The sequence below is a fragment of the Pholcus phalangioides genome, unplaced genomic scaffold, assembly GCF_987345545.1.
Source record: "Pholcus phalangioides strain wild (caught in Gottingen) unplaced genomic scaffold, Ppha-v1.0 ptg000009l_1, whole genome shotgun sequence".
Classification (NCBI taxonomy): domain Eukaryota; kingdom Metazoa; phylum Arthropoda; class Arachnida; order Araneae; family Pholcidae; genus Pholcus; species Pholcus phalangioides.
Genome location: NW_028301602.1, coordinates 44195294 through 44223255, shown reverse-complemented (window position 1 = coordinate 44223255; position 27962 = coordinate 44195294). Strand labels below are relative to the sequence as shown.

The window sequence follows — 27962 nt, the reverse complement described above, 5'->3', positions numbered from 1 at the left end:
ATACCTGAAACACGTGATTTGTTTTTGTTTGTTTACCTACGTAGATATCGGCGGGATGGAAAAAGTTATGAAATCGGATATATTTTAACGCGTTATCAATATTATTGATTGTCCTCCACTGTGATATCATTTGTTCTATTTGTATTCGTAAATGGATTCTCATTGGTTGTAGATTAATTGACTGATAACTCAGCTGCTGGCAGTTTTTTTTTGAAGTTATATCGGCCGTTATTTCATTGCCGTGGATAAATATACTGTCAAAATGGGTGCTAAGGATGACACGGATATCTTAATTGTCCAGAAGAAGGCGAAGAAAGGAAATAATTTATTAATTGCGTTATCGGCGACGTTGCTCATTGCCTTGAGTGTTTCCACGGTTGTGTATTATTATTATTTGACCGACACTTACGGCGATGATTCACCGGTGTTGGAGATTAAACCGCTGGAAGAAGGGTCAGTGGAGCGGAAACCCAACTGTGTCCTCAACGCGACTGAGAAATTTGACTGTTATCCCGACGCTCCGGTGACCGAAGAGCAGTGCCTCGATAGAGGTTGTTGTTACCACGTCGTTGCCGAGACGGACGGATCAGTTAATTACCCGCCTCTGGGCATACCCTATTGCTATTACCCGAACGATTATGTGGGTTATACTATTAATAGAATAGAGAAAACCTCTGACGGCTATGAAGGTTATTTGACTCGTGTAATCCCTTCGGGATTTCCTGATGACGTTAAAAATCTTAAAGTGACCGTCGACGGTTACAACGAGAACAGTGTTCATATAAAAGTTTGTAGCTTTATATTATACCAATGACATTATCATATGCATTTGTGAATTCCGTGGAAATTCTGTATAATGATACCGTGTACAACAGGATTCTTCAACCTTTCTCGAGTCACGAGCGCTGCCTGTGCTTATAATCAAACGTAGAGCACCCCTTACGGCAATATGGCAAGTGTGCTCAACCTTTAGAAGAGTGAGAGTCACTTCATTGGTTTGAAAACATGTCGCGAACCAAATAATTGATCTGTAAATGTTCTATGGGCCGCTTGAGTGATCTGTAGATATGCTTCAGGTCACGAGTGATTTGTATATGTGCTGTCAGTCACTTAAGTGATTTGTATGTGTGCTGTCAGTCACTTGTGCAATCACGTTCAGCATGCGTGAGCTCTAATGAAATAGGTTGGTTGCCTTTGTAACATAGTGGGATGACACGGGTTTGATTTTCCACAGAGGCAGTTGAATTTCTTTCCTGAATTAATCTTTGCATCAGCCAGTTGTTGAAACCTTCAGATAATCGTATATACCTAGGTATAACGATATTAATCTCTAGTCCCGATGCACTTTCTGTAGTGTGAATATATTCCATCAATACAGATAGCTTCTTTATAATGATAGGTTTCCATGACTCCCTTGAGTATCATTATATAGGCGTTTCTCACTGTGTATGTGACATTTGTGTTTGCTCTGCATGGAGTGAAATTTTGTTCAAAATTGAATTAAAGGTGTATGTAAAATTCAGTTTCTTAAAATGGAAGGTATGTATTTAACATTATTCAAGATTTGGTATTTTTTATTCACAGTTTTTTTTCATTCTCCACATGCGATCTCTGCAAATTTCCCGAACACTATTATACTTCTAACCTTGTCTGTGGACTACCAAATGAAAATGCTGCCATGTAGCCATAATTACAAGCGCTCAAAAAGTCATAGTCAAACCTCTTTTTTATGGTAATAAAACATGGGATTATAGTCTTTGTCATAACGGGTCCACAACTTTGTCCAAAATAGATAGCTTTTTCTCAGCCCAAGATATCAAGGAAACATTTATTTTCTGGATATTATGCTGAGGTGAACTTGGAAAGAAAAGTCATCTTGTCTCCACCGGGACTCGAACCCAGGCCCTCTTGCATACCGGGCAAACATGCTACCATCTGCCCCACTGGAGACACGACCCTGCCTTCCTTATTTCACGCACTGTTGCGTGAGGCGCTGAAGTAGAGGCATTAATAGCCTTTCTTAACTTCAGGCTACTAATGCCTCTACTTCAGCACCCAGTAGTATGCAAGAGGGCCTAGGTTCGAGTCCCGGCGGAGACAAGATAACTTTCCTTTCCGAGTTCACCTCAGCATAATATCCAGAAAATAAATGTTTTCTTTGTCCAAAATGTTAAAAAATTGGTACATGAACAAGCATTTTTTGCAAAAATAAGTCAAACGTACTGTTTTAACAAGTTTTGGTGAAGAAAAATAATTGATGTTAATTTTTTTCCTATTGCGGTCAAAATCACTGCTATCCGTCATTCTAGGTCAGTGTTTCTCCAACCTATAGTCTGCAGGCAGACTTGGTAAAATTATTCATTGTAATTGATATTGATAATATTCATATGGGTTCAAATGAAATTATATCTTCATACATATAGGCTCACCGTACATCATCAAGGAGAATGCAGAAAATTGTGGTCCTAAATATGGGATATCACTAAATTTTGCCAAAAATTGCAATTTATTACTTTAAGTGTAACTTGCTAATTACTGATCAAATTGCTGAAAGGTGTAGAAATAAGAGGCTACTACAAATCGCAGTAAACAAAAATTGATTTCACAAAAAAAATATTCAAATGATCTGATGACCATATTTCATTGAGAAAATAAAATTAGGTAAACTAGAATCTCTCTTAAACAATAATCCGTAAAATAATGTATGGTACATCGTCAATTGTAATTAAGATTCCAAAAAAAATTTAGGGCGAAACATTAAACCTAACAAATATATGAGATGAATATTTATAATTTTTACCATAATTATCACAACAATTTATGTTATGAAAATGTCCTGGCATTGACTTAAGCAAATATTGTGAATTCAAATAAGTAATATTGTAGAAAAAAAAACCGGGAAAAATGTATTAAAAACAAATTGAAACAAAAATTACAGAACACAGTGGTCCGTCAAATTGTTTCAAACATTTTACTGGGCCTTGTTTTCAGAAATTGAGAAACGGTTTTAGGTAGTTCAAAATTCTTGTTGTTCTAGTGTTAAATTTACCAAACAATTTTTACAAATGATTACATCCGAACAGCATTTCTTTATGAAAGTGAAATGTAGCATTGCTTCGTACGTTTGTCATTTTGAGGTTCTTCATGTCGAATCATGCTTCTTTTTTTTTTAAGATTACAGATGCTGATTCAAAGAGATTGGAAGTACCATTATACAAACCGATGACAAAACAAAGGGCAGCAGGTGATGAGAAATTATATAAAATAGTCTTTTTGGAAAATGGCACTCTATCTGTGATAAGAAAATCATCTGGCATTGCTGTGTGAGTATATTTTTGTATTTGTGAAGTAGAGGGACAAAAAAAAGAGTACAGTATATATAAGACCCCTCCTAACGGACACCCCCTTCGCAGCCAAATAATAATTTCCCCTTATATAATAAAAGTATATGTTTCAAACCCCTGATAAACAGCCATCCCGCTTTTACGGACAAATTTTTTTGCCCTGTCAGCAGTGTAGTGTTTTTAGTGTCCGCAAAAGAGAGGTTTACTGTATTTTAGACGATTAATGTTTAATTATCATCACATGAAAAATGTACTTCATTATTACTTTTCTTTTTGTACATTACAGATTCAGCACTGATCTACGGCGTTTAGTATATTCAAATCAGTTTCTGCAACTATCAAATTTTTTGCCAACAAAGTACATATATGGCCTGGGAGAGCATTATGATGCTTTCCTAAAAGATCTCAATTGGAATCGTTTGACAATGTTCAATCGAGATAGTGGTCCAGTGGTAAGCATAGTTATTCTATGAAGTGTTAAGAAATTATAATACACCCTGCCTAATAAGTGATGTACAGATTCTTAGGCAGGAAATATCTAGTTCATTAGGTTTTAAAAATGATTGCTTTATGGCTGCGCTACGATTGCCTAAAGCAGAATATGCCAAAATCTGTTACTTACTTCGCAGAACAATGAGTACTACTGCAGAACAATCTGGAAGAATTTTAAGAAAAGTGTAGAAAACACTATTATGGGAATTTTTACCTTTGACTAAGGGTATCTCGTAACGGCGCAAGACAGAAAGCACCTAAAGAAGAAAGAATAATACAGAACTTTTGAAAACCCCCACCGAACCTTGACCATATGACCCATACTTTATGTGAAGTAGTTATGGAGTTGTCAGCTTTTATCAATAATGCCCACTGAATGACTTAATTTAATTAGATTATGCCAATCATTTTTTTTTGCTTAAATAAATTTTTATTCATAATAGGCAAATCGGAATTTGTATGGGACACAACTATTTTACCTTGGTGTTGAAGAAACATATGATAGCCATGGAATATTTCTATTCAATACACATTCCACTGGTAAGCCATTTAATGGTCAAACCTATCAACTATTTATTTATTTTTAGGGAAAATAAACCTCATTTTGGAAGATGAATCAAAACTGAGAAATGTGGTTAAATTTTCTTTACTTCAAGGAAACTGATATTTTTTTGATTTTATGCGAAGGTAAACATGGAAAAAAAAACTCATCTGGTCTCCGCCGGGACTCGAACTCAGGCTCTCTTGCATTCTGGGCAAGCATATTACCATCTACACCACTGAAGACATGACTCTGTCTTATTTCACTCACTGTGGTATGAGGTGCTGAAGTAGAAGCATTAGTAACCTATTTTAACTTTGGCAAATGGCCCGCAAGTGGGATGGTAGAGAGAAATGGACAGCTTTTTCTCACACCCAGTATATTAAAGAAACAGGTATTTTCAGGATTTTATGCCGAGGTGAACTTTGAAAGAAAAGTTCAAGTCTTGGCAGAGACCAGATGACTTTTCTTTCCAAGTTCACCTCGTCATAAAACCCAGAAAGTATCTGTTTCCGTGATATACTTGGCTGAGGAAAAGCTGTCTATCTCTCTATCGTCCCACTTGGGGGCCATTTACTGAAGTTAAGAAAGGCTACTACTGCCTCTACTCTTCAATGCTTCATGCCAGTGCAAGAAATAAGGAAGACAGGGTCATGTCCCCAGTGTGTAGATGAGGCGCCCGAGTAACATGGTGGTAAAATGCTCATCTACCACCATTAAGGTTGCTGTCACGGTCCTGGGTTGGAATCCGAGGGAGAATATAGATAAGATATTTTCCCTAACGAACTTGAGGCGACCACCAATAGACAGCACCTTCATTTCCAACCCATCTCATTAATGGCAGTAAATTGCAATGTAACGATATGGCCAGAGTTAGTGTTTGGTGAAGTGGTGGTGTAGATGATAGCATGTTTGCCAGGAATACAAGAGTGTCTGGGTTTGATTCCCAGCAGAGAGTTCACCTCGGCATAAAATCCCGAAAAGATGTGTTTCCTTGATATATTGGGCTAAGAAAAAGCCGTCTATCTCTCTTTCTTTTGTTTGATTAAAATTTTTTGTAAAATATACTTCTATATATATATATATATATATATATTCCTTGTATTTTTATACACAGCAGACCCTTGATTTAAAAACTAATAGAGGACAAGAGACGTCTCTCAGTTAAAACGAAAGTTCGTCAAATCAGGTTTTAGGAAAAAAAATGTATTCTTCACTTTTTCTCCCTTAAAATATTATTTGAGTGCAGTAGACCAGATAAATAAAATCATCCACTCATGAATCAAAAGCTGTTTCGAAGCTTAGTTGAAAACTGAATCAATTCTCTTAACACATTCGTTCCTGACAGACATGCTTGCCCAGAAAGTGCTTTTTTAATTTGAACTGGGGAGATAGCACTAAGACTTCCAGAAAGCCCTCACACTCAGTACCTAGCACACCAATTGTTGTCTCAACATGTTGCCCAATTTATCCTAAACTGAAAATTCAAGTATTAAATCTTTCAGCCAAACAACATTTATAGTAGTAATTTAATACAGTGATAACTCAGCTAATAAATATAATTTGTTCTGAAATAACATTCGTAAGCCAAAATCTTTGTTAGCCAAAATGACTTTCCATTGGTTCCTGTGAAAAATTGTTTTATTTATCTCTGGTACTACCCAAAATTTAAAGGTTTTATAAAACACAGAAAAGCACAGTAAAAAAACAAACTGACTTATGACTAAAACTGACTAAACTCAGGATTATGAGACACATGGGCAGATGCAAGAAGGCATGATAAGGTGAATCCCCTTGTTTAGTCAAAAAAATTGTATTACTGTAATAGTAGGTGGGAGGGTGAAGGTTAACACATTTACCCTTTTCCGCCATTCACTATGAATACCAAGAGACACTCAGACTCTATCACACTGCGATTTAAGCACATCGTCCCATGTGAACTGGTGTCACTATGTATACTCACACCCTTAATTGAGGAGCTTGTATCCACTTATGATGAAACATTATCTATAAATATAGATGATGTCTTATCATAATTGAATACAGTAAAGGCCCTCTTAACAGTCACCCCTCAGATGTAGTCGACCCTGTTTTGCTGCCAAGTAATAATTTCCTGTTGTATAACAAAAGTATGCATTTCAAACCCCTGATTAGTTGTCACCCCTCTTTGATGGGCACCAACGTGACAAAAAATTTGTTCATAAGGGTTGACCACTAATCAGGTGTTACTATTAAACCACCCATGCACCTCGTCTATATTCCTCTGCGGAACTTCTAACGAATCGGTGAATGTTGGAATGTGTATGTGTTGTAAACCTAACATGAAGTTTGTTTCTGTGTAATGCTTGTTATATGTAGTGCTGCTATCTGCCCTCAATTTTTCTGACTATGAATGAAGTGTAATGATTTAATAATTGTACCATCGTAGGCCTGCTTCTCTCTGTGGCGAGACTTTTTAACGGGAAGATCAGCTTGCATTCATACCTCAATGTTGGGAACCACAGAGAACCAACTTCAGCTAACAACCACTGTGGTAATGGTGGGATTCAAACTTTAGTCCTCATGATGTGTCTGCCACTATGACAACTCGACCACCATAGCGGGTAAGATGAGAAACTGGAGATATTTTCATATTTAACTATGTACTCAGTACTCAACCCATTCCAATTCATAGTTGTCCCCCGTCCATTTGTGATTTTCATCAGCTCATTTCTGTATCTCTATAAAGTGATTAAAATAAGATAACCTCCCCTAAAAATTCCAGACCATTCAGTTTGATGCTAAGAGTCTTAGGCCTATACTGAAAGAATGTGTATCCAGACCATTCAGTTTGGTGTCACAAATCTTACAATGTGCGCTGAAAACATTCAAGCCTAGGCATCTTTTTTTAATGCATTTTCTCTTAGTTTGTTCTTTTATTTTACATGAAATGGTTTAAAAATTTCTATAAAAGAGAAGTAGGGATATATCTGGAGAAAGTGATTATGAGGTGGAAATGAATTAATCGAGCTGGAATGACAGTAATTTTCTGATGCTGATTTGCACAAAATTTCAACTCACAACTTGGCTGTTTTAGGGTAGCATGTGCACCAATATAAAAAAATGTTTATTAGCTGAAAAATTGTAAGCAGAATTATTCATTAGCCAAGGTATTGCTGTAGTTTCATCCAGTAGTTTTTTCCAAGTTAAAAAAATGGTGCTTTTCTCACAAGTTAATATTCTATTGCTGATGAATAATTGGTGGCAAAATTCAATGCAATAAAATTATACAAAGAAATAATATGAATGCTGCTACGCTATATTATTATGTACAGTAAAATAAAAAAATAATCTGGTTTTTTTTGTCAGATGTGATTCTTCAACCTACACCAGCTGTAACATATAGAACAATTGGTGGCAATCTGGAATTTTCTATATTCTTTGGTCCAGCCCCAGATCAAGTTATTCAGCAGTATAATGGTGTTTCTGGGAATCCTTTCATGCCTCCATACTGGAGCTTAGGATTTCATTTGTGTAGATATGGGTATGGTTCTTTGAATGAAACTAGGAAGGTTTGGAAAAGAACTCGAGATGCAAATATTCCATTTGTGAGTCTATTTGTTTTTTTCTTTTTTTCCTCCTCCCAATCGATGTGACCATGAGAATAGTTTTCAGTTATTTAATTGATTTCTTTAAATTGCTTATTTTTGTATATGATTTAAATAGGATACGCAATGGAATGACATTGACTACATGGACAAAAGAAATGATTTTACTTATGACCATACAGCTTATAAAGGCCTTCCTGAGTTTATCGATGAGCTGCATAAAGAGGGAATGCATTATGTTGTCATTCTGGTAAGCTTCAATGTTACAGATAAATTGTATTTTTATTCCCCCAAGTTTTTCCTGTTTTCTTCCCAAGTTTTTTTTGTAAGAAGATTTTGAATTTATCAACCTTAAAATCAATTTTTAGTGGTGCATGACAAATATTTATGCCTTATGCAATGAAATGGCAATTACAGTTAATCTCCTCTTAATGGACACCCCTCAGATGCAGTCACCTCTCTTTTATGGTCAAATTTCAATTTCCCCTTATATAATAAAAGTGTGCATTTGGAGCTCCTGATTAACGGTCATCCCTCATTTACAGGTGAATTTTTTTGGCCCATCAGTGTTTGCAAAAGAGAAGTTTTACTGTACTTAATTCTATTTTGCCTGTTATGACACTGTTTTCTCAACATGCTCAAGTTTGATTGACTGAGTACAGTTTTAATTTTGTGGCAAGATTGATACCAGGCAAAATTTTTTGATTTAATGTTTAGTTGTATAAAAAAAAGGTGAAATTAGACTCTGGTTTGAACTGTTATTTAAATGTTGACCCTTTCCGTGGTTTTATAAATTTCACTGATCTACATTATAACTGGCAGTAGAAATAACCAAACTCTCAGTAAAATGTCACATCGTTTTTCAATACCAAGACTTTATCTGATTTTGTGAAGGTAATAACGTTTTCTTCCCCCCCCCCTCATTTGGAGAACAATAAACTGAGAAAAATAACATGCTATCCTTTTTCCATTATTTATACCGTACATATTCCTATACTTCCCTGAAGGGAAATGAAAAAAAAGGTTTTTATCAAACACAATCTCTTTCCTCTGTTATCAAAATTTGAACAAAAGCAGACTCTGCCTACTGGCAGTTGATCTGACAGGTTGGGAGGGGGACATGGAAAACACGTTCTTAAGAAAAGAGGAATTCACAAAGCTCTTTGAGCTTGTCATTGTTAAAATAAGAGGGTTTTAAAGAGACAAGATATCTTGTAATTGTCGAAATATAAAGCATCAAGTTAGGTGATATATCTTGTAAATGCCTCTGGAGAGGTTAACTTAAACTTCAGTGAGATTGGTAAAATGAAAAACATTGTGTGAATGATTTTCGTAATTCACAGAACTACGGTATAGTAAGTGAAACTATTCAATTGCAATTTAGAAAAACTGTTTCGTTTCATTTCATTCAAGTCCACCTGCATTTGCAAGTTGAAATACCTGCATTAGGGAGATGTAAAAATTATGTTTCTATTTAGAGTATATGACATAATTGCAAGAACTTTATGTTAAAAAGTGCAAAAAATTCAAATGAAGAAACATGTATGTGATAATGATAATGGTTCTGCATGGATGCACTATATGATGCACTGTAATGTGCTACTGAACTAATTTTTTATTTTTTATTTGTGTTTGTAAGTATATTTATTTGTTGTCGAATGGGGGATGAGAGATGGGGGATGAGATGTCGAATGGGGGAATTGTCCATGGATTAGAATCATCAGGAATTCGAATTCTGCTCCAAGATATTTTCAGCATAGGTTTTTGCCATTTTTAAGTTTACTTAAATACATATCAACACATTTGTATAATATTTGCAATTATATGCGATAAACTTTATGCAGAAAAAAAATTAGTAAATAAAGACATTCTGCTCAGTTTTTGTTATGTTGGTATTACTTCTAAAACACAGCTGTTTCCTCCATTGTCAGGTGATGTTGACAACGTGTGTGGTGCTCAAGCTACTGTTGCTGTGAGCAAAGATAAGCATTTTTCTTCCACTTCATTGATCAAATTAAGATTATCACGAATTTTCAAAAATTACTGAAATTCTGCTTAATTTTGCTGTGAGTATTGTCACAGGAGTTTTTGCACTGGAAGAGGATTTGACCTGCCTAGCTCTTGTTCAAATAGGGAGGGGGGGGGGAAGGGTGTTGGAAATATTTTATTTCCCAAGTGATGGAAGATGAAGACAAAGTTTATGATGGAGACATAGTTCCCATTAGGTTTGTGAAAAAGAAAATGGGAAAATTCATTATTCTTGAGAACACAAAGATTGCTGCTGTAGAAGTGAAAAACATTGTTATAAGGGTAGGTAGTCTCTCCCCCCCCCCCCCACCCCCAAACAAGATGGAAGAGGATGGATAACATTTAAACATCTCAAATTTAAAAACTATAAAATATTTTACAACTTTCTTTCATCCAATAATGTTTTTCATTTTTTTTCTTTTCTACTCTTCAGTCAAAACCATTATTCAAGGATAAAAAAATATATGTCCATGCTTGTGAAATGCCGTTTGTATTTTTTAAAGTCATCTCTGAGGGTATTTTATCTATTATTAAAATTTTTACTAAATTAAAAGTAAGGTGAGATTCGTAAAATAAAAAGTATTGTGCAATTCACTATAAATTACAAATGGTGTCTTCAGACAATTATGTTGTGTTACCATGTGTCATCTTGTATGCAAGATGGGCCTTGCACCATAATGATGATTATTGTCACAGTACACGTTTGTTTTTTTATGTTTATATTCAGGATCCAGGTGTGAGCAATGCTGAAGAGCCAGGTACATATCCACCTTATGATGATGGGGTGAAAGCTGACATATTTGTCAAGAATAATGATGGTACTATATTTGTTGGGAAAGTGAGAAATTCTCTTATACACTCGTTTTTTTTCCTAGTTATCTGTCATATTTTCACACACATACTTCAGTTAGCTAAGCTGATATTTGTTTTTAATTAGAAACAATTATTTCATTTGATAAAAGATCAGTAAAACTCTTGTGAAATATATGTGCAAGACTTCAGGCTTGACTGATTGTGTTGTTCATAAATAATTGCAGTGACTAATTTCTAATTTTTTTTTACTTTTTCTGTTTGATTGAGTCTACATAAATTTCAGAAAAATTTGTTTCTCACTGGTTTTTGGTTTCGATTGCAAAAATGATTTTAAGATACAGTCGATGCCATTAATTAGAATCTAAGATAATTTTATCATCTGGGTATTTTTATCAGTTTCACAAAGTATGGAACAGATCAATATCATAACATGGGAAAAAATTTGTTTATAGTTATTAGGACTTTTCAGATATTGTTGCAGCGAGGTTTTACTGTGTCTTTAGGTATGAAAAACTTTAACAAATTTCATGGTCATGCACTTTATAAACAAGCATTGTGATCATTTTATGTGTATGAGGGCTAATTAGGCTGGAACCTACTGTTTACAGCTAATTCTGAGCAGCTATATCATTTAATGACACTGAGAGATTTGCGCTATAACTGAAAGGTGTAGGAAGTTTATAACATACTAATATGTATTTGTGTGATGCCATGTCTCTCTTCCACAAGTAGAAATTGTACCTCTGCATCAGAAAAGATTCTGACAAAGAAAAGTGTAAATCATGAAAAGTAATGAAAAGTGTAAAAAATTTCTGAATGAGTAGCAAACTAGTTTTTTCCTTTGAACATCCTTTGATAAAGTTAATGTATTTTTGACCCAGACTACTCTGCATCCTCTTACTTAAGATGAAATCAGCAAATGATTTGCTTTTTTGCATTGCTAAAGTTCATTATAACTTCATCTTAGAATGAATGCAAATAATTTCATTTGTAGAGAATATTTAATGCCATGAAATTTTTTTAAAATTAATTTTTATCATCGATACATATTTTTATTTTTTAAGGTATGGAATGAGGTGAGCACTGTCTTTCCCGATTTTTTCCATCATACTGCTATAGATGATTACTGGACGAAACAACTCACAAATTTGCATGATCAAATTCCTTTCGATGGAGTGTGGATTGTGAGTTATATTGCTCTATTAAAAAAAATTGTGAATGCTTATTAATCTTGATTCAAATTTAATTTCAGTTTTCTTTTAACATAAAAGAAGTGAACAACACAAGGGCTTGACATTAAATTTTTGCAATTGTGACATGTCTAAGAAAAGAGAAAGGAGTATTTTTCTTCATTACATTAACATGCTGATGTTTGCAAGGCTGGATCTTGAATCCTGCGATTATGCAGCCGCAGAAGGCATTAGCTGAAGGGGGCCAATTTTTTAGAGCGCCAACTGAAGGGTAGGAGCGATTTTTTTTTTTTATCACCAAAATATTATTCGCTTACACTTGAAAAATGTCAAGAACTGGCTCTGGATGGTGGGCATAATTGAGTAATGATGTTAGGTATAATTGAATTATGATGTTGGAGCAATTGAAAGTAATTTTCAACTGAGTTTCAGTTTTACAGAGTTTCAACAAAGTCCCATGAAATTTTCATAAATGTAGCTATGCTGAACTTCTATTATTCTAATACGATGACATTTGTAAACATGTTAATCCAGTGGTCTCAAACTTTTGTCACCTCGCAGCTCCTTTACCTAATTCATGGTTCATCTGCATCTCCACAGAAAACGTAGTAGATGTTTTCACTTATAAAAGAACCACTTCAAAACATAAATAGGCACAAACATCAATACCTCGTCACGATGTCCCTCACAAAGGCTAGTGACGCCTCTAGAAGCTGTGACGCACACTTTGAAAAATACTGTATTAATCTATGTACAAGTTCCACTTTAAAAAATTAAAAAACTAAAATTTTTATGCCAGATTGTTGAAGAAACAAATTTTCTATGTGTAGGACATGAATGAGCCTTCAAATTTCTATGATGGTCAAAAAGATGGCTGTCCCAATTCTACGCTAGAGAATCCTCCATATGTACCAGGGGGGCTTGAACCTCTAAGATCTCGTACATTGTGCATGACTGCAATGCATAGTGGACCTATTCCTCATTATAGTGCTCACAATGCTTATGGATATATGGAAGCAGCTGTTACTTTTAAGTAAGTGTAATTATTATTGCCTGCATAATATACTTCTTGCCACATGGCCATTTATATTCAGTCATGTTGGTTGTGATATTTTTTACTGAGCGAGAACCATTGGAATCATTTTCCGAGAATATTTCAGTTTTGTTGAAGGATTTTTGATATGATTATTATCATTTTTTCGTGGACTGTTGGTATGTCAGTATTTCCATGTGTTCAGCATTTACGATCTTCACTTCAAAAATATGGAAGACAGATGTCAGCTATAATGGAAGATAGACCTGAGTTGTGCTTGGTTTCAAAGATGGCAGCTCCAGCAAGAACACAGAACAACTCTGACAACATAAATGCATTTGGGGCCCCACACACACATTCTGGCATGTACTGATTTGTTAGAAATTCTGCAGAGGAGTGTGTATGAGGTGCATTATATGTGACTCATACATACATGCATACATTTTGGAACTAAACACGTTACGGCATGCACAAATTTGCTTTCCAGGGTACCTCAGAGAAATGTTTAAAAGGTACATGGGCAGTCTAAGTATCCGCCTGTAATATAATAGAAATATTTTTTTGGATGTGTTTCCACAAAAAGCCATATTTGTTTATTTCTTACTAAGCAAGAGTAAGCTGGGAAAAAATTTCATCTAAATTTCGCTGAAAACTGGTGCATATTCTTGAATGCACCTTATTTTTAAGATTACTGGTAGGGATATCTGTAATTTTATCTCAGCTGATTTCACATTTTCCTTATCTGAAAGTGTGATGTAATTTTTTTCCCTTTCTTTCAGTGCTTTAACAAAGATGTCAAACAAACGACCATTTATAATATCAAGGTCTACCTTCGCTTCTCAAGGAGCATTCAGTGGTCACTGGAGTGGTGATATAATGAGCTCTTGGGAAGATATGCATTATTCTATAATCGGTATGAAATAGTTTGGTTTTTTCTGCTCATTATGTATACCTTGAAATATAAATTTGTGTGCATTATTGAAATAATTGATACAGAAATAATACCTCAACACACATTATTAGCATACACATCAATCACACATTTTTCCCTTTGTACCAATAGAAAATCAATAAACATAATTTTCCGATAAAATAATTATTTTACAACATTTTGTTACCTAATATCATAATATTGCTTTATGATTCTCTCAGTTGTGAATTTTTTTTTTCGTGTTGCTATATTTTAGGGTAATACCCACATGCACACACACTAATTATTGTCTATCTTAACTGCTTTTAAAAACCATGAGAAACCATGTCCAAGTTGGCTTTTTATTCGCATAGGTCAGGGGTCTTCAAGGCATGGGCCACTGAGCTCTTTGATAGCATATGAGTCATTTCGACGTAACTGCTTAAATTGTGTCCCCAATGGTTTAAATTAAATATATTTGGCACAGAACTTATTTTTTCATCGCTTTTTATACATATTCTTGTTTCTGACAAGTTGCCTTTCTATTTATAATTTTTTTGCCAATGGATTTTTAAAATTTGCTTCAACAAATTGACATTTCTTATGGAAATGTCCGTCTCCTAGCTGTCCCAAGTCCATTTTTCAAGTTTTAAAATGATAACTTTCTTATCTTAAAACAAAAATATATATTCATATTTTCAATAATAATATGTACTTTTAGGATCAGTATACTTTCTTTTTTTTATCTTATTTTATAATTTTAAATATTTTTTTATCAATAGTTCATAGGCAAATGAAAATTTCCCCCAGCTTTCTTTTCCATTTGTGACACTTGGAAAACATTGGTTGAAATCATACTAATTGTAAATCTATGATTTTACAAATCATAGAATTGTAAATTAATTCATAAATTAAGATTTTATTCAGGAAAAAAGTGGCAATTTTTTTCATGGAATGTCCTTCTCCTGGCTACTTTTTTTTTGTGAGAAATATATAATTGAAAATTATTTTCACTTTTTTTAGCATATGTTCAGTTTAAAGACTTCTATTATTCCTGAAAAACACATGTTTTCAACATGCATAGTTTTTTATCAGTGTTACAAACATTTAAAAATGTCTTTCTCCCGTCATTAGGTAACCATAAGAAAGGTTCGATCATAAATTAAGCGATGGGGCGGGGGGGGGGGGAGGGTAAAAAGAAAATCCAGCGTTCTTGGTTGCAACATCAAGCTGTTTCATTTGAAGACTTTGCTTTGAGAGTGCCTCTCATGCTCTAGCAAAACAAAACCCAAATTAGAAATCTTTTGTCCCTATGAAATTGAAAAAAAAAGGATGAGAAGCACAAATAAAATAAATAAAAATGCAAAAAAAAAAAGTATCTGTGCCTGTCCAAGTTGAAAATGAGCAACCAAAATAGATGGAAGCGCTTGTCAAGCATAAATATCAAAGTGCTGAAATAGGCAAAATGCCTATCTGTTAACATTGTTAAACTTAGATCAATTTTTTTCACCATGAATTTTGAGCAAACTTTTATGCTGACTATATTTTTATTTTCATTTATTAGTATCCCTAAGATTTTTTTTTTGGTCGGCATTTACTTTTGATAAATTTTTTTTTCTCATTTTTTGTTCAATTTCGTGAGAATTACCTGTATATGTTGCATAACTGAATGGCCTACAGGCCTCGGTAAAATTTCAAATGTGGCTCATGCTGTGTCAATAGGTGAAGGTGTATGTAATACTTGTTTGTCATCCTCGTTTGACAAAAAGAAAAATGAAATTGTCTCTCATTATATATTTATAGATTTATTGAATTTCAACATCTTTGGTGTACCAATGATGGGATCTGATATTTGTGGTTTCAGAGGAAACACTACTCTAGAGCTATGTGCTAGATGGACAGCACTCGGATCCTTCAACCCTTTTTCAAGAAACCACAATGACTTACACCAGATGGTAAGAGAATTTTTTCTGAAAATGAATTATTCATTACATGGGGTCCTGGATAGCGAGTTTAAATAAGCAAAAATTCTTCCAAGTAGTTATTTTGTATCTGCAGCATGCTTGGGAATTTGTTCTCCCCTTCATCTCTCCTTACATAAACGGTAGAAAAATATTTTTATCTTTGAACAGCATATTTCATTTCAATGATTGACATTAGAAATGGCACATTTTTTTTTCAAGGAGAAGGCTCTCTTTAGATTTTGAGTGAGTGTTCCCCCTCTCAACTTGAGAAAAATAAACTCAAGGAAAAAAAAATGCTCATCTATAACTATTATACAGGGGGTTACGTAATTCCCCTTGCTGCATTTTACTGCCGAACCATTGATCCTAGAGGCATACTTCCAATTAGAAAAAGTATCCAAATAATATGTATAATTTAGATACATCATTCATTTTGCAAAGTGTTGTGTAGTTACATTAAAATATAAAAATTAACTTTTATATGGATACCCTGTCCTAAAACACCCAATTAAAAAGTTGTTGCCCTGCCTCCCCTGAGGCGAACAACTTAATGTAACTTAATGCAACCTAAATGTATATTCTGAGATTTGTCTTGATGAAATTTATTGGTATTCATGTCTCAAATAGAGTAAAATCTTATTTAACTTTCATTCTATTTCTTATACATTACTTTTTCCTAATGGTTTCTTTTGTAACTTAGGATCAGGATCCTGTTGCTATGGGAGAAGAAGTAGTTACAGTTGCCAGGAATACCTTAACCACTCGATACAGACTCCTGCCTTATTTATATTATTTGTTCTACGAGAGTCATGCTTATGGAAAAACTGTCACAAGACCTCTGTTCTTTGAGTACGTTAAATTACCTACATTGCATTTGTAACTGAGCAAAAAAATGTTCTTATGGTTTTTTAGAGGTAGTGTCCTGTAAAGTCATTATAAATTACTCATATCTTTAACTATTATATACTAAAAAAAATTTTTGCAATATTGTATTCCCTCACATTAGCCGGCATGTTGGGAAACTTGAGTGGCAGACTCCTGGTAATTCTTGAATATTTACTCTAAAAAATGGCTGATGTGAACCTTACCTAGTCTCTGCATTTTGGTATACTTTTTGTTTTGTGAACTATGTTCAGATAGTTTGAGCTTGGCTAATGAGCAAATCTCAATTTATCAAAAATGTCAAATTCTAAGCATGTTTGTTCACGTAGATTAGATGAGTTAAATGAAAATATAAGTAGATTGCTAAGCACTTTGCATTCCTTTATCATGTCTCTGTGTGTGTGGAGATTGGAATAAGCAGAGTGGAAAATTAAAGAATTATTAAGTTTCTTGCTTACCAGACATCGACTTTGATATATGATGCAAGAATTATTTTTAATTTTTATAGTTTATAACCAAATCTACACAAAAATTTTGTCACCCTCTGTCTATTGTGAGATTGTAATCAACCTTGTAAATACAATTGCAAAATGCCTCCATAATTTATACAGCTGCTCTCCGACTTGCAAATGTAGATCAGTTTTGCTTTTTCTAGACCTTTCTCTTTCCTTTGTCCGAACCATTGTCTATTTCCTAAATTGGTGTGATTTTAACCTACAGCACTCAAAATAAATCCTGTTAGTGAGTCAGAGAGAATGGCTATAATTTAAAAAAAAATTATTTTAACATTTATTTTTTTTAAATAAAAATGTCACTTGCTGAACTGAAATAAGGTTTACAATCAATTGATTTTGACCTCTAATAGAGGTCAAGTTGCTTATTAATCAGAAAAAGGAAAAGACTGCAGTTTACTATTTATACAAAATGAGGAATTGTCATGGTGAAATGTCAAATAATTTATGAAAAATTAAAATTCTTGCCATTAGTGGTATTTGTTTTAATCCCCTTTTTTTTTCAGATTTGTTGACGACCCGACCACTTATGGCATATATGAACAGTTTATGTGGGGTTCAGCTCTCATGATCATGCCTGCTTTATTCCAAGTAAGTGGAGGAATCACCATGGAGTTTGTGAATGATAATGGTGACTTATATACATTGTGTCCAGAAATCTACCACCTAAGATGAGAGTGATATTACACACTAAGACAAACAATTTTTGCAATGGATCCCAGGGTGGTACCTCACTTATTTGAGAGATTCGTGCATTATATTACTTCAGACGTTGCCAAAATATTAGGGCTGGTACAATTAATTGATTAATCAGGTTAATTGATCAATTGTTAATCACACAGTTAAAAATTTTAGTTGAGTTAATCAACTCGATCAATTTGATTAACATTTGTATTAAACATTTTTGAATAACTTTATTTGTTGGAAAAAACTGATTAGATATGTCATAAACCATGTTTAATACAGAACATTTTGGATAAGTGACTAAATTAAAAAATATTTGAATCAGTATTTTGACCGAATCCAATTCATTGAAAACTGATGATTTCAATTTCCAATTGAACATGATTGGAGTTTTAGAAGACAAAACCATTTATTGTCTCCACTATGAACAGTAGTTTTTCGTATTCTTGCAAGCATCACCTCACAAGTACCATTTGAGAAGAGTTTTTAGAAAAACAATCAACAGTATAATCAAAAGTAGTTTCGAAATCTGTGAATAATAACCAAAAATAACCATTTTAAAAAAACGATAAGATACAAGTAAAGAAATTACAAGTTTTGGCAATTATTATGTTCAACATATATTAAATTGCTTGAATCGGGCAGCCTTAATTTCTTAACCTATTCCTGTATATGTTTACCTCTACCGAATAGGTGAGTGAAATGAATATAAATGATATTTTTATTGCATCTATTAATATTATATGGTCACAAAAAATATTTGATTAAAATTCGATTAATCGGTCGATTAATCAATTAAAAAATTTTGATTAATCAGTCAAAAATTTTAATTGATTCCCAGTCACCCCAAATATGTTTAAGGATTTTTTTCCTTCTTTTTTTTTTATAACTGTGGCTTAAATAACATTGTAAAAGTCATTTTCGACCTGAAGTTCATGAACTGAGCATCTTCATTGCAATATTTCTTTTATGAGTTGTACACCTATTGGAGGAGTTATTTTCTCAAACTAGATGATGTGGTACTTATGTATTTGTATATTTTGTCTAAATGAAAATATTACACACATCGCTGAACTCAATACCATTTCTCTCCCCTTCACGTCAAATATAATAATATTGTAAATTGAATTTTAGGCTTCATTAACTGAATTTCATTTACAGGGTGTTACCAAAATCACGGTATATTTTCCTAAAGCAGTTTGGTATGACTACTACACTGGTCAGAGAATCCAACAAAGCGGTACTTTTGCTACTTTACCTGCTCCTATGGACTCTATTAATCTTGCTTTCAGAGGAGGGCATGTGATACCACATCAACACAATAGCCTAACTACTACAGAAAGGTTTATTACTCTTTCTTATCATACATGAATGTTCATCATTCATTTACCACAAATAGGAATTATCATCGTTATCCTTTATTATGTTTATTGTTTTTTTAATTTTTCAGGATGAAATACAATACAATTTTTTTTTTCCATTTCAGCCGGTTGAATAAATTTTATCTATTGGCTGGGCTGGATGAGGAGCAAAGTGCTTGTGGAGAACTGTATTGGGATGATGGGGAGTCATTTGGTAAATCCTAACAGATTGATAAGCGATAATTTATCTTTCACAAAATGTTACATCAGATCAGTAACCTTATTCTTATGCCATTTCAAAGAAATTATTTATTTCAACTGATCTATAATGTTTGCTGTTTCAAATGAAACTGATTGTTTTTCCTCAAAAGGAATTCATGGCAATAAATATACAGTGTTTCCCTGAAAATAAGACCAAGTCATATATTAGCCTTTTAATTACCAACATTCCCAACTGGGAACATTGGATTTATTAATTATAAAAAAAAATATTTTTCATTCATGAACACATTTGATTTTTTTCTTTGAAGGTGTGAGATTCAAAACTTAAGCGGTGCTGAGCGGTATCAGGTGCTTTATTATGCGTATATAATACACGAATATAAAACACGTTAAAAAAAGTAGATAAAGGTTTTTTCTTAAAAAGTTAAGATTAGAAAAATTCCCAGTGTACAGAATTATTCCTATGAATTTGTAGCTCTAGTGAGCCCTTTGTTGTTTACTGTGTCCAGGCTAGGTCCTGGATCATGTCTACTCTTCTAGGCTTGGTGGCTCGGGCCACACGGGCCAGTCCAGATGTTGAACCACATCTCTCCTCTCTGCTTGGTGGTTCTAGTGAACTCTCTGCCATGGATGGCCAGGTCCACATCTACTCTTCTAGGCTTGGTGGCTTGGGTGAGCCCTTCGTGTCACTGGTCAGCCCAGATGTTGGGACACGTCTCTCTTCTCAGCCTGGTGGCTCTGGTGAGCCCTCTAAGATGGCCAGGCTAGGTCCTGGATCACATCTACTCTTCTCGGCTTGAAATATGGCACAATGTTCTCCAATTCCCTTGGCCAAATTTAAGTCCCTGCTGAAGGTCTATATATAGACAATGCATTGAGACTCCTAAAAAAATTTTTTTCATCACTTTTTTAGTAGACAAATCCACATTTTTTGTGCTGTTTCACCACTCTCCATCCACTGCTTTGATTGTTGTTTTGATCCTGTTATATAGTGGTGAATATATGTTTTCCCCACAGCCAAAAATTGATGCCAAAAGTCTCAATAGTTATGAGGCAAAATTGACAAATTTGCTTTTGAAATGCCTTTTGTGTGCTTTTGATCAATCTTGACCAATCCTGGCACCCACTTGGACAAAGCTTTTCATTTTTAATTTCTCACATAATATTGTGAACCCATTCTATTGAGATATGCACAACATCAGCTACCTCGAGCAACTTCAGTCTGCAATCTTCCATGATGATACCATGGATTCAATGATTTCAAGGGTGGTGGCCTAAACCGAATGCCCGGGATGCTCTTCTTCTTTGGTTGATGTGCGACCTGTTTAAATTAGTTGATCCAAAAATAAATAGTCTTTAATGGTAGTGCATTGAATGTATAGTAGTCCCCTTGAACGTATTAAAACCCAGCTTTTTGATCTGGGCAGCTTGCACCTATTTTAGATAAAAATGGTTTTTTTTTTCGCTGCATGATACTTATCATTATACCTTTCCAGAATAACTGCTACAACCTGAACTTGGAACAAAAAAAAAGCCACAAAGCTCTTTGCCCTCTAACTTGTTATGACAGGTTTTGAAAAGTGATACTTACAGTTGTAATAATTTGAAAACGATCATGCTGCTTTCTCATAGAGATTTATCTCACTTATCAAACAACTTACATATCAATAATGCAGTGATCTCTTACTTATGTGTCAGTGTAAGAGAACAAAGAAAAAAATGCATAAATGAGAGAGGCATATAAGTGAATAGCCTTTGCTATATCCTTGACTGAGTGTGCAGAAAATTGTCTTATAACTGAGAGAAATGTATAAATGATAATGAAAGTAAAAATATAATTCAGTAAAACTGTCGTATAACAGCAACAGATGTTTAAAATGCATTTGTCTGGATGACAATTTTAAATAAGGCTTATTTTTTGGTTAGGGGGCCATTCAAGTATTACGTCAGCATCGGGGAGTTTGGATTTGATGACAAGGGGAGGAGGCGGGTTTGAAGGTTGCTTACATCATCAAAACCACCCTTTTTGAAGATATGAAATATTCTAAGCTGCGGACGAAATTTTACTGACAGGGGGGTCTGTGTTTTGCTGACTTGCTGATGGGGGGGGGGGGTCAAAAATGGCTAAAAATCTGCTGAAGTAACACTTGAATGGCCCCTTAGGTCACAATTTTTGGGGAAAACACTGTAGATAAATATGTATGATGTAAAACATGAAGACAAAATTCTTGGAAATATGATTGAAATTAATGTCATTAGAATGCATTGCAGTTTTTTCAAAATATAATTTTATAAAATTTTTAATATTTTTCAGGTACTTATAAACACAATTTATACAATCTTATCAGATTTGAAATTAAAGAAGTAAGTATATAACAGTCACAACATCAAACAACTGTGAATATAGTGCAGTACAACCTCAATTAACCAGACCAAGGTTAACTGGTGTTACAATGTTTGGACTCTACAGTACCAACCTTAAACACAGTCACAGAAGAGAATTTACTCTACCATTACAATTCCAGTGAGGTTAGCTGTGCCAGAATTAATTATTTTGGAACCTACTTATGTATATATATTGAAATTTGTGAGTATATGTGAAGGTGCTGACATGTATCTTCTAGAACATAATTGGCAATGAATGGGCGTTCTAATGAATGCAATTTAGATGTTGTAAGGTTTGTTGCTCGCTCTGGTGGGATTTTTTTCAAAGAGAAAATCGGCTTACATTTGAGCCTCAAAGTTGGGGAAATCACAGAAAACTGTGCCGCTTGAGGGAATCAAACCTGGGACTTAGAGATGGCCAACAATATTGTACAGTGGTTACAATTTTGAATAGTCGAAAACTCAGCAGGGGGGTGAGAAACTTGAGCTTCTTTTCATCCAAAAAAACAGAAATTGCCAAAAATTAGTGTGGATGAATTCAAGCATTCACAAGAAGTGGTGTGATGATGAGTTTGCACCAAGTATCAAAACATATTTGAAGGGCAGAAGTTCGCTCGAAGATTTTGTTATACTTAATTTTTTTTTATAAATATTCTTACTGATTGGTGAAAGAACTTGTTTCAGGAGAAGAAAAGGTCATTCATCGAACCGAATGTGACAGCATTTAGCTGCCATTAACCTGGGTGGCTTCAATCCCATTCCCTCTGGTTAATCAAGGTTTGACTATATTTGAGAAAATGTTTATAGCAGTTGTGTGTGTGTGTTGTATGTTTATTTTTTTCATTCAATTTTTATAGAACACCCTAAATTCCATGGTATCAAAATCAGGGTATGATGTGAATATGGATCTAGATTTTGTCAAAATTTGTGGACTTACTGCAAGTCCTAGTGAAGTCCTAGTGAATGGTCAGATTGCTCAATATCAGTTTGACAAGTATCAGGTTAGTCTCACTTCCTTGTAATAAAAGTTTTTATTTTCCTCTTGTGTTGATTGAACATTTTGTGAATAATCAATAGATTAATGATATCCATTTTTAGCATTTTTTCCCCTCTTCAAAACTCTGATGTTGAACGAGGAATAAGTTTCTAATGCAGTAATTCCATTTCGTCCATCTCAGAAAAGTTATTTATATGCAGTGAAGCCTCCCAACAATGGCCACTAACGAGACTGAGAAAATATGCCCGTTATTGGGAGGTTAAAATTTTTGACTGCATGTAAAATTACTGTAACCCCTCTCCTCTTAACGGTCACCCCTCTTTTACAGCCAAATAATAATTTCCCCTTATATAATGTAAGAATTCATTTCAAACCCCCGATTAACGGTCACCCTTCTTTTATGGACAAATTAATAATTTTTAATTAAGCATAATTTTTTTATTTTCATACCATTACTAGTTATCCATTAAAAAAAATTCTGAATCTTTACAAGAAATTTTTAGTCATTGCTCTTATCCAAAAAATATATATATGTTACTGCCAAAGCCAGAAGTTGGCCGCTTCATGAAGGGGCCTGCCCAGTTGACCCGGCCAGTGTCTGAAATTCGCTCTTTCACCAGGGTTTAGCCTGCCCCTATATATCAATCCCTATACATCCTTATGATTATCCCTATGATTTAGGGTCATAGCCGCATTGGTGTATTTTTTTGTGTGATAATTATGGCCATTTATAATCAGCCATAACTAACCATAATAATTTTGGTTAGCTATGAAAACTCTGAGCAAAGGAATCTGAATATCGATATCTTTGTGATACGCATATAGGAATGTATAGGGGAATCAACATATATAGGGGCCAGCAAAAGCCAGAATTTTAAACATTGACCAAGTCAATGGGGCTGGCCACTTCACGAAGGGGCTAACTATGTGCTTTGCCAGTAACATATATAGTAAAGCCTCTTTTTTGCGGCCACCAGCAGTACAAAAAAATTCATCCATAAAAGAGGGGTGGCCAGGAGTTAGGGGTTTGAAATGCATAATTTTATTACACAAGAGGAAATTATTATTTAGCCATAAAAGAGGGGTTACCGCATCCGAGGGGTTTTACTGGATATATTTTTTGTTTCTGGAGATTCCATAAATGTTAGATTTTTGTTCTCCACTCAATATTCATACTAATGTTCTATGTTCTGGCTTTCTCAAATGTTCAACTTTCTCACACACTTCACTTAAAATTCCCTTAGATAGTCACAGAAAAAAATAAAGTGCTGACAAGTTCTAAAGCACTAAGGTTAATTGTACAATGCAGCGAAATGAAGAAAGAAATGTTTTTTTGATCAAAGCTGACTTTTGGACTAATCACATTCATTGAGATATACAGGTACCATCCTTTTTTCCCAGAAACCCGAAGATCACATCACAGTGGACATGAGCACTAAGTGGTACAAAAAAAAAGAAAAAGAAATAAATGGCTGATTTATATTAGAATAAGGCCAAAACATAATTTCGGTTTTAAAAAAAAAACTTCTCCAGTTGAAAAAATATTCAGCCGAAGTGTCCGGATATTATTGGTGCCTGGATTTGGGAATCCTACTGTAACAATTAATATTAAAATTAATTAAAAACTGTTTTATAGCGAATGCCATTTATTTTACTTTAAAGATGCATGCATTTTGAATGACGATCTTTAATTTGTGATTTGGTGCTTTTATTATTGTTTTTGTCATTCAAACAGCCAACTGTTAAACTCTATTTTGCATTTGAAGGAATTACTGCACCAAATAAACTGAGAGCTGCTATTTACAATTTGTTTGGCATGTGTCCACTTCAGCAAATTTAAGCTAATTTTTTCTATTTAATAGCACTAATACCATTATTATACTTGATAACTTTGGAAAATTTGGAAATTTTTTTGTTTTGAATTCATCGAAATGAGTACAAAGCTAGCAGGTATGGAATGGGAACTTGTTTTGGCAAAAAACGTGACAATTTCAATTTTAAAAATTACTTAATGTTATATCATGCTCTAATCCTAGTCTCTGTGGTCATTTAGGGGATCAAACTCATCCTTTGATACAATCTATCAAAGCTATTTTTTTATTGTTATCTAGGGGAATATTTTCAATTGGTGCTTACCTGAGCAACTCTAACATAATTTCAAAAAGGATGTGTGAGGTCAGGTGTATACGAAAATAATCGGGCCATTAAAGAGTTTGGGGGACCCCTATTTCAGGACCCTTTGACAATATGGGTTCAAAGTAATGTGTACAAGTATAAATATAACCGTTGACTTTAGAAGTACACTTTCAGTTACGCAACATTTTCAAATGACATGCGGTTTCTTAAAATGTTGTAATTTATTTGAGGGGGCCATATGCATAAAAAATAAGGAAATTAACTTTTTACACAACCCGAGTGTGCTAAAAAAACCCAATGAGAAATTTTTTTGCCCCGTCTCTCCTGAGTCCAACAGAACAAAGTTTTACTTGTCTAAGTGAAATATTCGTTAAGATATTTGAATTCAAAAATATGGGGAAAAGTTTTTTTGGCGGAGGAATAGTATGAATATAAGGGAAAGAAGCATTGTTCATTAGTTTATTCTGTTCTTTCCCAACTTTTCTCAGATCTTTCAATTCAAGTATCTCTGCAAATATTGCACTTGAAAACATTGAGTTTTTTGGGATTTTTTGGTCTTGAGAATGACCAACAACAACTTCATAATTGGGTTTTTGGGGACTGTATAAATAGCTAATCGAATTTTATGTATAGGATACCTCAAATAAATGAAACATTTTAAAGAACCGCATGTCATTTGAAAATGTTTTTTAACTGAAAGTATACTTCTAAAGTCAATGGTTGTAGTCCTACGGACAAACAATTCAAATCGCCCTGTATACACAAAAGTGTGTGAGACTCTTTTACACACTACTAGTATAGTTTTAAGCACACATTACTAGTGTGTACAATAAAAACGGGGGCCCTGGCATGAGACCTAAAGGACCCTGAGTCATGTTCATTTAGATACAATTTCAAAAGGCATGTGCATGGCCAGACATATACAAAAATCCTTCAGTAGACAGAAATAGTTTTCCCATACATTTTTTTGGGTGATAGAAAAAAAAAAATTTGTGTGCTTTTATTTTGGATTTGGTGCCCTTCCAGAGTGGTGCCCAAGAGGATGTGGTAAATCTGGGGCCAGTAAAGAAAGTGAATTTAGAAACAGTGAGGGAACTGAACACAGACTTGTAACATAGGCACAAACGTATACGAGAAGTAGTTATGGCTTTTGTAAATTAATTGTAAAAATGTGTGTATTCCTGTAATTTTTTTGTACTAAATAGTGTAATGAGGCAAAACTTTTTTTTCTTTATTCATATTGTTGTATCTGTGTGGCAAGTCAGTGTCCAGTTCTCTTACTGTTGCCAGATTCGTTTTCTTTTTTTTCGTGGCCCCACTAGATTCTTATACCTTGTTTGTTGCTGTGATAGATTCATCACAAGAAAAATATATTTCCATTATATTAATTCATTTTCATAACATTTATTTATTGATCTGAAGTATACAGGGTGAATTTCACCTAATCTGCCAAATGAAAGTAGGCGATAGACGAGCCCATGTGAAACATAAAACACTATCACAACTCTGTCTTATCTCTAACCATTTCGAGTTACGGGGGATAATAAGGGAAATACATCAAGTCTGAAAAAAGTCTTTAAAAATCCAAATTTGTGAAGTTCCCAAAACACCCACGCTCAAACTAAGCACATTTTTCAAAAAAGCAGAAAAAATCTGAAAGGTCGACATCGTTTCCATCAGGATATCTGGATTTAATGGCGAGCTACAAGTGCTGAGAGATTGGTGAAGTGCAAAATCGGATTTTCGCCAAAATCTGTAACTATCAATTCTGCAAACACCTTTTTAGCCACAATGAATCTAATTTATCAAGAAATTTTTCCATTCCACCAGCTTTTGAAAGAGTCGATAAAACATATCAGTGTTCTGTTTCAGGAGAAATTTAGCCTTTTGTTTGCAATAGATCTCTGAAATTGGCTTTTGGCAAAATGAACATTCGACGAGCATTTGGTTACAGATTTTGACAACAATTCGATTTTGCACTTTGCCAATCTCTCAATGTTTGTAGCTCGTCTTTAAATCCACATATCCTAAATTTTGGTTTTTCAGATGTAACACATTTTCTTTCTATCCACCATAACCCAGAAATGGGTGGAAACTCTAAACGGAGTTGCTATTGTGTTTTATACTCCCTGTGAGCTCATATATCGCTTCATTTCATTTGGTAGATTGGGTGAAATTCATCCTACATACATATAATTTTTTCTCTGTCTAATTCATGAAATCAGCTTTTAAATTTGTAATAATTTCCTTCAAAAAATATACTTTCAATAATTTTTTCATAGTGTTTAACTGTGTCTGCTAATGTGTCGCTGAAGAAAGATTTCATCATCACATGGAAGTGAAATCCAGATTTCTAATCCTTAGCTCTAAAAACCACGTACAAATTTATGTTTAATTATTGTTTGTTTTAAATAAGTATAGGTATAGTTTTTTAATGAATGAAAAGTTCAGTATTACAATAATAGAGAGCTGATTCACGATGTTGTGTGATAAATTTTGCGAAGAAGAAAATTGGAATACTCTTTGTTGAATCATGTACATTTACAATCAGGGAAGCTTAATTCAAAGAATATGCATCTTCTGTGTGCACAAAAGCCGTTTTAGCTGTGCTCTGCATAAAGCAGACTTTAATCAAGAGTATCGATTTTGTGTAATCAATTTATTATTGATAAATGATTTCTGTAAATTGCCGAGAAATTCAATGAAGTGACAGTACCATACTGATTTCTTAGAGAATCTCATAGTATAATTAGGAAAGAAAATGGACAATTACTTTTTTTTTATGTGAAGAATACTCGTATGTCATGTATGCTTGAATGTATTCATGGTGTGCTATTGTCTGTTAATTGCTTTGTGTGAGAATAAAAATTTTGAAAAAATA

At 34.0% G+C, this 27962-nt stretch overlaps 1 protein-coding gene across 1 annotated transcript; it reads left to right on the top strand.

The window, feature by feature from the left end:
- Window positions 1-27962, top strand: LOC149083142 (lysosomal alpha-glucosidase-like). Its single transcript, XM_089236285.1, has 18 exons — window positions 1-787; window positions 3175-3323; window positions 3631-3796; window positions 4280-4376; window positions 7726-7964; window positions 8083-8214; window positions 10720-10830; window positions 11870-11989; window positions 12826-13028; window positions 13808-13941; window positions 15742-15893; window positions 16603-16751; window positions 17803-17887; window positions 19142-19323; window positions 19467-19555; window positions 21878-21927; window positions 22806-22949; window positions 27364-27962. Exons 1-18 carry the CDS (start codon window positions 263-265, stop codon window positions 27421-27423), a joined length of 2787 nt encoding a protein of 928 aa, XP_089092411.1. The 5' UTR covers window positions 1-262; the 3' UTR covers window positions 27424-27962.